At 34.3% G+C, this 15,102-nt stretch overlaps 3 protein-coding genes across 3 annotated transcripts; 2 read left to right on the top strand and 1 right to left on the bottom strand.

Annotated features, from left to right (window-relative positions):
- Nucleotides 1–2,355: 2,355 nt before the first annotated feature.
- LOC104724699 (putative ADP-ribosylation factor GTPase-activating protein AGD9) lies at nucleotides 2,356–4,708 on the bottom strand. Its single transcript, XM_010443249.2, has 7 exons — nucleotides 4,467–4,708; nucleotides 4,221–4,339; nucleotides 3,514–3,949; nucleotides 3,157–3,423; nucleotides 2,940–3,065; nucleotides 2,751–2,852; nucleotides 2,356–2,662 (listed from the first exon to the last, which is right to left on the bottom strand). The coding sequence occupies exons 1-7, from the start codon at nucleotides 4,533–4,535 to the stop codon at nucleotides 2,555–2,557; spliced, it is 1,227 nt and encodes a 408-aa protein (XP_010441551.2). The 5' UTR covers nucleotides 4,536–4,708; the 3' UTR covers nucleotides 2,356–2,554.
- A 1,156-nt stretch (nucleotides 4,709–5,864) lies between these two features.
- Nucleotides 5,865–8,275, top strand: LOC104724698 (transcription factor MYC3). Its single transcript, XM_010443248.3, has one exon. It carries the CDS (start codon nucleotides 6,132–6,134, stop codon nucleotides 7,953–7,955), a length of 1,824 nt encoding a protein of 607 aa, XP_010441550.2. The 5' UTR covers nucleotides 5,865–6,131; the 3' UTR covers nucleotides 7,956–8,275.
- Nucleotides 8,276–10,855: 2,580 nt separating this feature from the next.
- On the top strand, nucleotides 10,856–11,702 carry LOC147934723 (uncharacterized). Its single transcript, XM_087471606.1, has one exon. The coding sequence runs from the start codon at nucleotides 11,038–11,040 to the stop codon at nucleotides 11,440–11,442; it is 405 nt and encodes a 134-aa protein (XP_087327732.1). The 5' UTR covers nucleotides 10,856–11,037; the 3' UTR covers nucleotides 11,443–11,702.
- Nucleotides 11,703–15,102: the final 3,400 nt, after the last annotated feature.

Raw genomic sequence — 15,102 nt, 5'->3', positions numbered from 1 at the left:
CCCCTAGCAACATAAGAAAATTCTCCGTGTACACCCTATAGACCATCACGTACACAAAGCCAACCAAAAAACAAACATATTAAAAAGACTGCATTTTAAGTATTCCAGTAGCCCACATGTACACCATATCGTAGGTTGAGCCCTTCCCCAACAAGATTTGGCACAACAGAACATCCCACACCACCAACATAATCCTTGTATAATTGAGCTAGGATTGGTGGTTTATCATTACGGCTACGGCCATATCGTTCCGTAACAGAGCATATATGTTCACGACAATATTTACGAATATGAAACACCGGCGAATCACCCATGGTTGAAGCCCGTATTCTCCATTTACAACCTTTTACCCAACACTCAACGATTAACAAACTGGGCGTTGAATATCGAACATTGTAATCATATTTATCTAATACACTCAGCACCCTCAACCTTGCCACCAACGTTTCTTTGCTATCAAACTTATCCCCTACAGCAATATCACCACCTCCGTTTTCTATTTTGCGAACCTCCTTCTCAATTGCATCAGTTGCAGAGTTAGTCTTGCGGGTACGGATATTTGATTCTTTGTGACACACCTTTTCCTCTCTACAAGACCCACCCCCAGGTTCGTCGTCCAATGATTCCTCTGCTCCATCCGGGGCGAAGTTGGAGTACAGCCGATAGTCTTCATCCCCTGAACTTGCACCATCGTTGTCGTCATAGTAATCAAATCTATTGTTCTCCTCGTCATATGCTTCATCTTCATCTACATCCTTTCCTACATTATCTTCACCGTCTACCTTCCGACTCTCGTACTCTTCATCTTTCTGTCCCATTTCCTCTGCCACGCCTACGAAATCATCTACAACGACTTCAGGGGTCTTGGGTGTTGGTTCTGTGGTTTTCGGTTTAACTTCCTCGAACAAGGTTTCACCAGATTTATCTTTAATCTCAACGCATAGCCGGATGAGTTCACCCCTGCACTGTTTGAGAAAATTTTGAAACTGCCGACCATTCGAAACAATCACCGGTGGCATATAACATCCGCTTTTTTTTATATTTATCTAACATATAGCTCAACTCTATTCCGGAAGTTCCTTCACAGAAACCAAAGTCATCGAACACCATAACATTAAAGTCTTCAAACTTTGTTTCTTTATCGGCAATTATAATCCTGCACCCTTTGCTAGTACCAACATCAAACAACCATCGCTTTTTGTCTACCCTCCACCTCCCACACACCAAAACGATATCTTGCTCTTCCATGGATGAACCCAAAGGAAAGATTTCCAAAACTGAGTAGGAAAAAGACGTTTGCTCCGGCCGACAAACAGAACACGATTGATGAATCTGCTCCAAACTTTATTACATGAACACCATTAATCGGAAGGACAGCAAACGTGTTTGGATCTTCCTCCAATAAGTCTATCGCAACGTTAGACTGTCTTTGCCAGCTCAAACAAATTCGTATTATTCTGGTAAGACTTTACAGCTGTCAAAAATGCTTACTAAATCTACCACAGACTAGAAGTCTACCAATACACTACGAAAAATATTTCAAAAAACAAACAAAGTATACCAAAAATATCTGTAACGGGCGAAGGCTGTCACATAAATCTGTCGCAACAGGCCATTAGCCTACCATAAATATCTTCCCACCTTTTTACGTCGATCGATATACCCGCTAAAAACATAAGTCTATTATCAAGGGCAATTCCTCAACCAACTCAATCTAACGAAATCATATATCTATCGATTTGATCTACCTTAACCGATAAGTGTACCAACACTACAACTAAGTGTACCAATAATATCTGACATACACCTACTATCAGGCACCTAACTATACAAACTATAACTACCGACTTGATGTACCAAATAAATATACCATCAAAGAATCGGTAGACTTTCTCCCAATTCCTAATGTTTTTTTTTTCACTAATGGCATTGGCCGTAATTACGTTTTTTTCCCGATAATAGTTTCAAGAGTACTAAAGGTACAAAATTTAGTCTAGTAATTAACAACTATTGTGTGCTACTTTTGTAATAAAGAACTTTTATGTAATATTAGAGTAACTCTCCCATGTTTTTATCAAGAAATTAGAAGAAAATAAATAGAATTGGTTGATACAAGTTCCCGATAAGGTCAAACAAAGACTCAAAAACCATCTGCTCGCTTTCTCAATGTTTCTGCTTTTCCTACAAAAGTTTTGATTGGCTATATAAGTTTCGACCTCTGTATTTTAATTTCAACTTATTGTTTTACTTACAATATCTTGCAGACAGTATTAAGTGCAAAACCAATATCTAGCAAACAATTTCAGAAAACTTGAAACATTTTGACAATCTACATGCAGTATGACCCTTTTCAGCTTTCAGGTGACCAAATTTTGTATTTAGTATCATTACAACATATAGTCATATACTATCATCCACCAAGTGATCAAATTCCAGATAAACATCTTACATACCACAAAAATGACTCTTTCAACTACAAAACCAAACAAAAAAAAATGGCATTTTAGATCTGACAATGTGTCCTCTGTAAATCAAAAGATATCTGTATGTGTTCTTACAGCATTCTATCCTGAAGATCACTGAATATACTAGAGGCAAATGTTCCCAGCTTATTCTTTGTTTCTTCAGCTATGTTCGCAAGAGATGACATATCTTGCTGCGCCTGTGGAATGAAACAAAGTCCAAATAAATACAAAGTAATAAGCAGAGTCGAGAAAAGCTGAAGAATTTGATCCTACTCGGTATTTTACCTGGAACGAAATCCGGTTGATGAGTTCGCTCGCAGTAATATCGATGTTGGAATCATCTGGTCCGTGGCCAAACAGATCGGAACTTGAAATAGCTGCTGAACCCTGTTAGATATGTAATTGCATTAGGTATGTATCAACAATGAGACTTAAAGAAAAGTTAATATAGAGTTTGAGAGGTTTAGGACATACTGAGAACTTCTGAAGGGTAGCTTTTGAGTCCAGATCGGCATCTCTGTTCTGATTCCCAAAAAATTGGGCAGAGGAGATTGATTTTGCATTTGAGAACTTCTTTCTTGCTTCATCTGTTTCTTCAACCTAAGTAAGCAAAATACAGTTAAGCAAAGAGGATATGATAATTGACTTCTATATCTTTCTTAGGTCCTGTTAAAAATGCATATTTCTTAACCTGGGCTTTGGATGAGCTTGAGCTTGATTTCTTAGGGAAAGCACTGTCCATTCCAAATTCGTTAAAGAAATTCGATGACTTTGGTGGAGCAACATGGCTAAGCACTCGTGTGCCATTTTGCCCACCAGATTGCTGCTCATCATCGAAGTACTCAAATCGAGAAGCATATGATGATCCAGCAGCAGATGATGTGTCGTTAGTTGAAGAAGCAGCAGGTATCACAGGTACAGGTTCTTCGGGCTTCTGCTCATAGAGGTTATCTTTTGGCTACATAACAATAGAGAAAAATCTAATCAAAACCAAGAAACAAGAAGCGAGCTATCATTCTTTAATAAAAAAAAAAACGAAAACCTTTACCTTAGTAGTAAGCTTACGAGCACCAAGACCACCAGTCTTCCCTGTCTTTCTCGACACAAGAGGTTTCTTAAAAGTACTAGCCACAACTTTCTGAGAAGCTTTTGGCGAAGAAGAGGAGACGACAGTCTCATCTTGCTTAACCAAAGAACTCTCTTTTGTCGGAGGTTCAGAAGAAACCCCGTTCTTAGATGACTCCAAAGGCTGAGAAGCAGCAACAGAAGGCAATGCCGTTAAACCAGCTTCCTCCGACATGGCTTTAGCAACTTCCTTAGCAAGAGTCTGCTTATATAAATCAGCAGCTCTTGAAGTGTACTTAGCCTCAATTTTGCCACCGTCGTTCCATCCATGTTGCTTGAAAAAAACCTGAGCTCGGTTGTTCCCACCAAACATCATTGTCCTTAGCTGCTCAGGACTCCACGAGTCTAAATTCGTCGACCTTCACAAAAACAAAACTATTTAGAGCTAATGACATAAAAACAATGAATGGTCTTATATTCAACAAGTAGATCTACAACAAAGTAAAATGCTATATATAGAATAGTGAAAGAGGAAAAAAAGAAGTCAACATCGTCCTGTATAATCAAAGCTTAAACCCTAACCAAGAAGTGTGGAAATCTACAAGTTCCTGAAGCTAGAAAATTAAACACAGAGAGAGTTCAATTTAAATGCTAAATCAGTGTTCCAGAGAGTAAGAATCCAAATTTTACCTCACGAAGCTGATATGAACACCAAGACTTCGATGAACAGCTGAGCAATCGATACATAGGAAGATCCCATAAGGAACCGAAGCCCAAGTTGGATTCTTCGCACTACAATCAAAGCACACCTAAGAAACCGACAAAATCACAAACCAATCGGAAGATTAGAGTCGTATAACTTCCAGATCTGATCGAAACCAAACCAAATTCAATTCAATTTTATACGGAGAGAATGGGAAAAAAAAAAACCCTAACCTTGTTATCGGGTTTTGATTTCAGCTTTCTGAAAACAACATTCTTATCGGTGAGATTCTCAGTCGCCATAGTTGATTAGAAATCTGAAAAGGAAGAAGTAGAGAAGATTTCCCCCAAAATCTAAGATTTCTGAAAGTGGTGATGAAGATGGATCGACTCTTCAACAAAGCAGATTATTATTTTTATTTTTGCTTACGAAACATGTAAAGGTAATTTATTTATTTTATATTTTTTACGTTTATGATTTGTTATTGTGAGAAGGCCTTACATTAGATTACGGATCAATACTAGATCATATGGGCTTTACTGGCCCAATAGTAAAAGAAGCCTGTTTTGTATAAATATTTTTTTTTAACAAACATTGTAAAATATAAACTTTAGCCGGAAGCTTATAAATATTTAAACATGAAATCTAAACCATAAACACAAAATTATTAACTTAAATCATCGTATTAAACTCGATTTGTTGAATTTCAACATTAAAACTTATTTTGACGATTATTCTAAAGATGGACATTTTAATGGAAGCATGTTAAGGTATTAAATTAAGTTACCATAATAGTAACTAGTACACCAATTCCTCTAGAACACGTTGCTTAATTACATTGTTTGTGTTTAGTGACATGGATAATGTCTTGCAAATCTGGCAAGAACTTAAAGATATATACGGATTACTTTATAATGTAATGTCAATTAATCTTATTAGTTAATTAGTGAGTGGGTCTAAAGCCTTTTGTAATTACATCATCCACGAGAATCACGTGAAGTGGAGGATCATCGTTAGCCATCGTGATTAAAACCATCGAATACTGTACATGTTGTCTTTTTCACTCAATACTTTTCTTCTTTTTTCTTTTTTTTTTTGTGTGGGGGGATATTTTATTTATTTTATTGGTTGGCATTATCATGTGTAACTTTTTCAAAATCATAAATTAACAATAGGATAACGATAAAAAATTAACTGTTGATGGAAAAAAATGTGGTTAATATAGAGTAAAATAGTATAATAATCCAAGTATGTACAGTACTATATGCCATGACTAAAATATCAAAGTGGTTTCCAATCCCAAAATAAAATATAAAAAAAAAAAAGAAAGAAAGAAAGAAAACAAAAAAAAACAAAATGGAAAGCAGAAACGACTACTCTCTTACACAGAGGACCCAAACAATAAAAGTGGGCTACACACAAAACATAATTTTCAATGTATGTCCAAAATAAATATGCTGACAGGTTTATGTGTGGTGCAAACCGAATAATATCATAATTGTGACTAAATTCATTAAACAAAAATTATCACACCATGAATATTTTAATTTCGCTATATTTGATGTCAACAAAAAAAAAATTAAAATAATTCGTAGTATTTATTATCTTATAATATGTTACAAGTTACAACTCTCATATTATATAAGCTTTTTAATATTTGTCAGAAGAAAATAATAATGTATAAATTTACAGTTGTAATATATATAAAAAAAATATAATAAAAAAGAGAGAATCATCTTCTCCAAACAATCACTAAACGCCATTTGCTTAGCTTTTCCCTATTTTGATTTTTCATCCAACACGTCACCTCTCTCTCTCTCTCTCTCTCACCGGAAAAAAAAAGTCTTCACCTTTCACCGGGAAAAGTCTTACCCTTTTCAAACCCGGCGGCTGTTCACATGAACGGCGGCACAACATCATCAATCAATTTCTTAACAACCGGCGACGATGACGCATCGGCGGCGGCGATGGAAGCTTTCATCGGAACAAACCAGCACTCATCTCTGTTTCCTCCTCCACCACAACCACAACCACAACCACAATCTCTTCTTCCTCCTCAGTTCAACGAAGACACTCTCCAACAACGTCTCCAAGCTTTGATAGAATCCGCCGGAGAGAACTGGACTTACGCTATCTTCTGGCAGATCTCGCACGACTTCGATTCATCAACGGGAGACAACACTGTGATCCTCGGTTGGGGTGATGGTTACTACAAAGGAGAAGAAGACAAAGAGAAGAAGAAGAACAACACCAACACGGCGGAGCAAGAGCATCGGAAAAGAGTGATCCGCGAGCTTAATTCGTTAATCTCCGGCGGAATTGGAGCTTCCGATGAAGCAAACGACGAGGAAGTAACGGATACTGAATGGTTCTTCTTAGTCTCGATGACTCAGAGCTTCCCTAACGGCGTCGGACTTCCCGGTGAATCTTTCCTAAACTCTCGTGTGATTTGGTTATCCGGGTCGGGTGCTTTAACCGGGTCGGGTTGTGAAAGAGCGGGTCAAGGTCAGATTTACGGGTTGAAGACGATGGTGTGTATCGCTGCTCAAAACGGCGTCGTTGAGCTTGGTTCCTCGGAAGCTATAAGCCAAAGCTCAGATCTGATGGATAAAGTTAACAGCTTGTTTAATTCCAACAACGGTGGTAACAATGGTGGTGAAGCTTGTTCTTGGGGTTTTAATCTCAACCCAGATCAAGGTGAGAACGATCCAGCTCTTTGGATTAGTGAACCGGCGACGAACACCGGAATCGAATCTCCGGCGAGGGTTAATCATTCGAATTCTAATTCAAAGTCAGATTCTCATCGGATTTCGAAGCTTGAGAAGAATGATATAAGCTCTGTTGAGAATCATAATCGTCAAAGTTCGTGTCTTGGTGAGAGAGAGTTGAACTTTTCGAGCTCTGGGTTGAATCAAAATGGGAACTTTCAAGGTGGGTTGAAGTCGAACGAGACTTTTAGTTTCTGTGGTAACAACGAGAGTAACAAGAAGAAGAGGTCTCCGGTTTCTAAAGGGGGTAACAACGATCAAGGGATGCTTTCTTTTAGCACTGTGGTTCGATCAGCTGCTAAATCTGGTGATTCGGATCATTCTGATCTCGAAGCATCTGTTGTTAAGGAAGCGATTGTTGTTGAACCACCGGAGAAGAAGCCGAGGAAACGTGGGAGGAAACCGGCGAATGGAAGAGAAGAGCCGTTGAATCATGTTGAAGCCGAGAGGCAGAGAAGAGAGAAGTTAAACCAGAGGTTCTACTCTTTGAGAGCTGTGGTTCCTAACGTTTCCAAGATGGATAAAGCTTCTCTTCTTGGAGATGCTATTTCGTATATCAATGAGCTTAAGTCGAAGCTGCAACAAGCGGAGGTCGATAAAGAAGAGATTCAGAAGCGGCTTGATGGGGTAAACAAGGAAGGGAAAGGAGGCGGAGGAGGGTCGAGGGCGAGAGAACGGAAATGTTCGAATCAAGATACGTCGATAGAGATGGAGATTGATGTGAAGATCATAGGTTGGGATGTGATGATACGTGTACAATGTAGCAAGAAGGATCATCCAGGTGCTAGATTCATGGAAGCGCTTAAGGAATTGGATTTGGAAGTGAATCATGCGAGTTTATCCGTTGTGAATGATTTGATGATTCAACAAGCTACCGTGAAGATGGGGAGCCAGTTTTTCAATCATGACCAGCTCAAAGTTGCCTTAATGACCAAAGTCGGAGAAAACTATTGATCAAAGCTGGCATATTGAAGAATTGAAAAGACTAGTGTAATGTATTAAGATCTTAGACACAAAAAGATCTCTCTTTGTAAAGTAGTAAGTATCTCATTTTGCATCACTCGCTTCATGTTGTTTAATGTTGTTGTTCATTAGGAGAACTTGTTTAGTTTCTTAGTGTAGTGTTTCATAAGCCTCAAGTGAAGAACGAAGTTGGAGACCAGACCAGAGAGAGAGTTAGTAAAATAATAATAAAAAATCTTTGGTTTGTACTTGTATGTATATATATATATATGTATGGAGTAAGATTAAGTGAGATCCTAAATTCTACTGAAGTTTTTTGGTTCTATGTTTGAAATTTTTGTCAGTTTTGTATGCAAAACTTTTGGGTTATAGATGTAGCTTTATAAAAAACATAAAGGTCCAAAATTATGAACTGTAGTGTACCAAAAAAGCTGACGAAAAAATAAGTGGTCGTAAATGGGTTTTGGTGCTCTTATCTTTTTGAGGGGATATGAGGAAAACTGTTTGTAATGCCGAAAATGTGGAGACATGAGTCATTTGGTTGTACTGTATATGTTTTAAAATAATATTTAATAACAACAATTAAATGTTGCCTTAATACACTTATTTAAATGTTGTTAGTTTTTAAGTTATATGAGTAGGAGGAAGTCTTTTTAGAGTCTATCTTCTTATCTTATGTGTGAGTTCGAGTATATCTCTAAGGTTTAGAGAGCCGTGTGATCTATCTATGTCTCTTTTAGTCCTCTGTACATTAGTAAAGAGTAGAGACTAGTCTTTAAGTATATATATTAGGTGATAATTAAGATTTTCTTTAAAGCGCAATTTGGACCTAAGTTCTTAGATTTATTGACACCTTATTGAATTAAATTTAGAAGTTTGCTGGTAGTAGGTTTAATATTTTTTTCTTAATTGTAATAGGGCTTTTAATCTTAAATTTTCGTTTAAACCAAAATGTGAGGCATTTTATATTCTGCCAACACGAAGAATATTTATTGTAATGATAAACATAGACTACTTTTCTCCACCATTGATGAGTTCTAATTAAAAACCACCAACTTAAGTTTTTTATTAAAAAAAGTGAAAATATACCAGTTTGACACAAATTTGGCAATTAATTGCTAGATTAACACTCCAATTTATCCAATAATTAGAATGACACAATTTTTAGGTAAAATGACTAAAAACCCAGATTTTTTTTAGCTTTTTTTTAAAAACGAAAATACAATATAACATTTAATATTTTGATTTAAAAAAATGATTAATGAAAAATATAAAATGATTAAAAAATAGACTAAAACCCCAGAAAATATGTTATTTTTTTTTTTAAAACGAAAATACAATAGCATTTAATATTAGCATTTAATATTTTGATTTAAAAATATGATTAATGAAAAATATAAAATGATTAAAAAATAGACTAAAACCCCAGAAAATATGTTATATATTTTTTTTTAAAACGAAAATACAATAGCATTTAATATTAGCATTTAATATTTTGATTTAAAAATATGATTAATGAAAAATATAAAATGATTAAAAAATAGACTAAAAACCTAAAAAAATTGTTATTTTTTTTTTAAACGAAAATACAATATAGCATTTAATATTTTGATTTAAAAAATATGATTATGAAAAAAACAAAATGATTAAAAAATATGATGTTTATTGTTTTAATATAATTTTTAAAAATAAAGTATGACTAAAAAATCTGTTGTCACTATATCAACATAAAACAAATCTGTTATCATTGTATTCATATATAATAAATCTGTTATCAAGCAGCAGATTTTTTAGTAGGAAAAAACAACTGTCATAACATAAGAAAATCTGCCATAACGTATATTGTGCATGTGGGTCAATATAGCAATTTTAAAAAGACTTTCGAAAATCTGTTATCAAACAACAGATTTTTCCATCAATCCAAAAATCAGTCATAACTTACAAAAAATCTGTCACCACTATATGTCAAACTAGCAATTAATTTTACGTTTATTAATCTGTCGCAATGTGACAGATTTTTTAAGTGAAAAATAAAACTGTTACAACAATCATAAAAAATCTGCCACAAAATTCCAAGAAAATTGACTAAAACAATGAAAATCTGTCATGACTTTATAAATAAGTCTGTCGCGTTAAGAAAATCTGTTGTTCACAAAAAAACTGTCGTTACACACTTCAAATAAATCTGCCATAGAAACAAAATCTGCCGTCAAACTCTGCAAATTAATCTGCCATCTAAAATAAGTCTGCCAAAGAAAAACTGCCATCGACAATAAATCTGCCACTTACAAATTAATCTGCCATTACTTGTATGGCAGACTTTTATAAAAAAAAAAAAAAAACGAAATTGCAGGAATTTTTAACCAAGGGTAATATTGACTTTTTTTTCCTAACAAAGCAAAAAAAGGGTATTTTCAGTATAAAACTAACCCAACTGACCCTTAAATTTTAGGAGTTAATCTAGCAATTAACTGCTCAATTTAGGTCAAACTAGTGATTTTCCCTTTAAAAAAAAAATGAAAAATATGTTTCATGTAGTACCATAAAGTTGACCCACTTTTAAAGGAAATAATAGCCATCTTTCATTTCATCTATCTTTGGATATGTACTGTATATTAAATAGTTCACTGATTCGTTCACACTATAATTTTGTTATGAAATTACGCCTACAAGTAGATTCAAAAAAAAATATATATATATATACGACTACAACAACTACGGTTAATAATTACAAAGTTTGTCTTTAACTAACCAACAACCAAAGAGACCGAAACACTCTCGTTTCTATGAAGTTAATAGTAGCTAATTGTTAACAAACGTGTGAGGGCAATATGCTACCCAAAATCGAATTTGCAAATATACACATTTCACTAAAATTAGATTAGTTTTCGTTAGTCTTTTCTAAAATAGAACTGAAAACATATTGCTAATCAAATATAACAAAAGTCTCTCTTCCTTCTTCATTATCTCTCTCTCTCTCTCTCTCTCTCTCTCTCTCTCTCTCTCTCTCTCTCTCTCTCTCTCTCTCTCATTATTGATCTCCATTGTCGTCGTAAGGAGATCGCAAAGAGCCATGAGCCTAAATTGTCTAACATGTCAAGCCCTTCCACGAACAGATTCCAACAAAGAGATTGATCTCTCCGGTCCTGGACCACCAACGGTTGAGATCAATCATGTTCTAGGTAAAACATGTTGTGTACTAGATCCTATTGGTGGGAGAAATTGGTCAGGGAGTTTGAACCCTAGGATCCACGAGAAGATTGGACGGTCAGGATCTTCTTTAGCGCAGAAGATGAAGAAGGTGAAAAAGATTCATCACCTTAGGCTAAGTGGTCCTGTTGGTTCCAACCCTAGCAATGGACCAACCCGGCCCGAACAACCAAAGCCTGTAAGGAGCACTGGAGTGCGAAGGAATTGGAGTTTTGAGAATTTGAGAGATCAAGGATTAATAGAAGAAAAAAGAAAGATTAACATATGATCATCATGATTGATCATGATTCTGAGATTTTATATGAATGAATGTTTGAGATTACATCATCGATTGGAAGAGAGAAATAACGAAGCTGATTACATATATAGTTTCTAATCCAGATTCATGGTTTGTATAAATCGTGATAGAATATGTATAATAGTATTCATTTGTTTATTACGTTGTCACGTTTGTTTGCCTTTTGAATATTTTTGTTTATACATATGTTTCTTTTGTCTTTGAATGAACGTATTTTTCAATCTACAAAAGAGATCATCCTTATTGGTGGTAGTCCTTTTTAATAGTCAATTCGCAAATCCAATAAGTTTGTGATATCGTTCGTAAAATTACAATACTAACAAAGCAACAAAAGTTAATCATAAGAGAAAACAACAAGGCTTATCTCCTAATTCTCTGTATGATGTATGACTCGACTTGGATTAGTCAAGAATATCATCATTTCAGTTGGGCCTACTTTTCACATTGCTTAAGTTTCCAAAATAAAAATGCTTTCTAACCGCCGTGACAGATACTCTTGTGGTATTCCCTCATTGCTCCATCGTTACTTCTAAGCTAGTTGGATCCAATCTCTGGTTGTTCGGATATTTGATATATCATAATTTTTATAGTTTTTAACCATAATATAAGTGTGTTTTTTGAGTCTTTAGAGTTGTTTTTTATATTGTTTTTGAGTTTTTATAGGATTAGGTACTCATTGGCACAGATGGAACATAATAGAGCTAAATATGAAGATTTGGAGCATAATCAAGCATTGGGGCTGAGTTACGAAGTTGAGAGACCAATTCAGAAGTAAGCATCGATCGATGCAACTGATGGTATCGATCGACACAGAGCCACAAGCCGATTCAGAAGTTTTCTCACAAGTTCTAGAAGATTTACAAAAATTGCCCAAGCTTTCCTTATTTGCAATTAAGGCTCCATTCGTGTAAATTAGTATATATAGAATTTTTATGGTCATTGTTTAGACCTAAGCTTTATTTTCCTGCAACTTTTGAGAGAGAAATCCGTGAAAGATTTTTAGAGAGTTTTTGGAGAGAAGAATCAAGACTCCTTCCAGAGAAGATTCAGAACTCCTTTTCTACTTCTTTTAATCTCTTAATGCAATTTATTCAGAATATGATTTGTGTTTCATTGATTATGTCTAAGTAGATCTGCTTGTTAGGTTTAGGGTTTCTCATTAGGGATTTCATGGATTGTTAGATTGATTAATTGTTTGGATTCATTATCTTTCTTGTTCTTCACCATAAGTTGTTTTTAATGATAGATCTTTGATTAGTCATCTGGATTTAGATCTTAGAATTATTGATTGGTATGAGAATATAATTGATTTTCCTGACAAAAACCTTTGGTGAGCAAAATTACCTTTTGCAAAGAGATTTAAATTAGTAATTTTGTGAACTTATGGAAACTTGATTTTATTGCTGGTTTTTAACTTGAATTTTGCAAAGAGATTTGGATTTTCGGGTTTTAAAACTTAGATAATATTTGCAGTGAGAACTTATTTATTTTACAACTGTGTTTAGAGTTCAAGAACGGTGCTTAATTATTGAATCCTGCTTGTTTAATTAATTGATCTGATTTTCCATGATTTCCTGAGAATTTCCGTAGGCCTAGCGTTTTTAATTCCTGAATTTACAACACTTTTGAATTCTGTTTTTGCATTGTTTTTAATTTAATATTTTGGTTTAGCATAATAAAAAGATTAATAAGTCTATTGTGTGATCTAGAGTCTATGTGGATTCGACCCCTAGAGTATTACAACTGCAAGGCTGTTAGTACTATTAGGGTATTACAATTTGAGCATATCAATATTCGACTAGATTTTATATTTTGGAATTTTTTTTCCTTCATAACGTATTGTGTGTTATGAAGTGGACTGGAGTGGATACTGTGTTTCTTATTAATTTTCTTTTAGACCATTTAGATCGTATTTATTATGTAATCTAATCTTTCTTATGGAATATAACACGATTATTTGGAGTTTTCTTTAACACCATTATTCATTTTATATAATTGTATATGTGATATTTTATTTTCTTTAGATCGACATTTTTACGATGCTTTAAAAACTAGTTAGATGATACAGATCTGATCGATATTCGATTTTTATATATCTTGTGTTTTTCTACATTTTTAGTTTTTGTTTCTTAGTGTGTAGAAGTCTAATAATTTTGAAACCCAAATTAATATCTTAAATAAATTGATATGATATACTATATCAATATCTCTATATGTTATATATTATATGTTTGTGCATGTCTTTATATTATGGAGCAATATAGATATACAAAATGTTAAATTTTAAAATTGTTTTGTTCACTTTAAATGAATACTGAATTTAGTAGTTATGGCATCTTCAACTCTACTCTATCTTAACTCATTATAAAGTAAAGTCTTCTCCTATTTTTCTCTATATTTTTCTCTAAAATAGAGTAAAAATTAAGATTATTCTCTAAACCTCACAATCTCATGTGGTGTTCTTAGTCGATAGCACGGCAGCCATGAACCTGATGTAATGTGGGTGGTGAAAATTGATATTTCAGCCGAATTATAAAGCCGTGATGGAGAGAGAGAGTACATGCATGTTCTTTTTAATGTCGCTCATCGAGCGATAGCAACCCAAGAAAATAGACAAAAACAAAATAAATATCAATTAAACAGTCGTTGCAACTGGGAAAAGAGTCGTTGTTACTGTTGAGATGAACGACGACAATTGTTGCTTGAAATTCCAGCGACTCTGCTTTCACCCCGCGAAACTTTTCTCTCACTCTAGCAACTAGTCCGTCTTCGTCGTTTTGCTTTTGCTGTTGTCTTTTTGCTTTGCTGATTAGCGTTTTGATCGTCGTTTTTTTCTGTCGCTGTCGCTACTCCAGCGACTAGTAAAAGAACAGGCCCTACATATATTGTTGTTTGGCTTTTTGCATTAAATGTATTTTAAAGACGTGTTGGATCTCTCTCATTCCTTGAGATTCCATACCTTGAAAAATGTCAAGAAACTGATCTACAAGAGAGGATATAGAAAGCTAACAACCAACGAGTGGCTTTAACGGACAATTTTCTGGTAAAACAGGTTCGAAACCTTCCTATGTGACACTAGCTTCTTAAATGTTGCTCTGATAGGAAATTATATACTCATGATTTCTTTTTTCATGCAAAACAAAAACAGGCTCTTAGGAACTAAGCATGGGATAATCTGCATTGAGGATTTGATCTACAATGTTCTTATGGTAGAATTACATTTGAAGGAGGCCAACAATATCCTTTGGCCCAGTTAATATTTAAAGTAAATTATTTCTTTACTATTATTTTTAAAAGTACGAAATAAAATGCTATATTGAAAAGTTATTTTACTCTATATTAAACTAAAAGTAAAATAATATATTGGAGATATTCTTAGGCTCCGATTGGTAACGGCTGTTATTTATGGCTGTAAAGACTTTAACTTTAAAATTTTAGGTGTAGAGAATTTTGACTGTAGATGCTTTGACTGTACAAACTTTAACTGTTAAATTTTGATTAGTAACAAACACTTTTTAAGCTGTAACTGTTACTTTTATTATTAAAAATATTGAAATGATGATATTAATGATGATAATAAAAATAAAAATAATTATTATTGAAATAGATCTTAAAAGAAAGAGAAAAAAA

The sequence above is a fragment of the Camelina sativa genome, chromosome 11, assembly GCF_030686135.1.
Source record: "Camelina sativa cultivar CO46 ecotype springtype chromosome 11, ASM3068613v1".
Taxonomy (NCBI): domain Eukaryota; kingdom Viridiplantae; phylum Streptophyta; class Magnoliopsida; order Brassicales; family Brassicaceae; genus Camelina; species Camelina sativa.
This window is presented reverse-complemented; position numbering and strand designations above follow the sequence as displayed.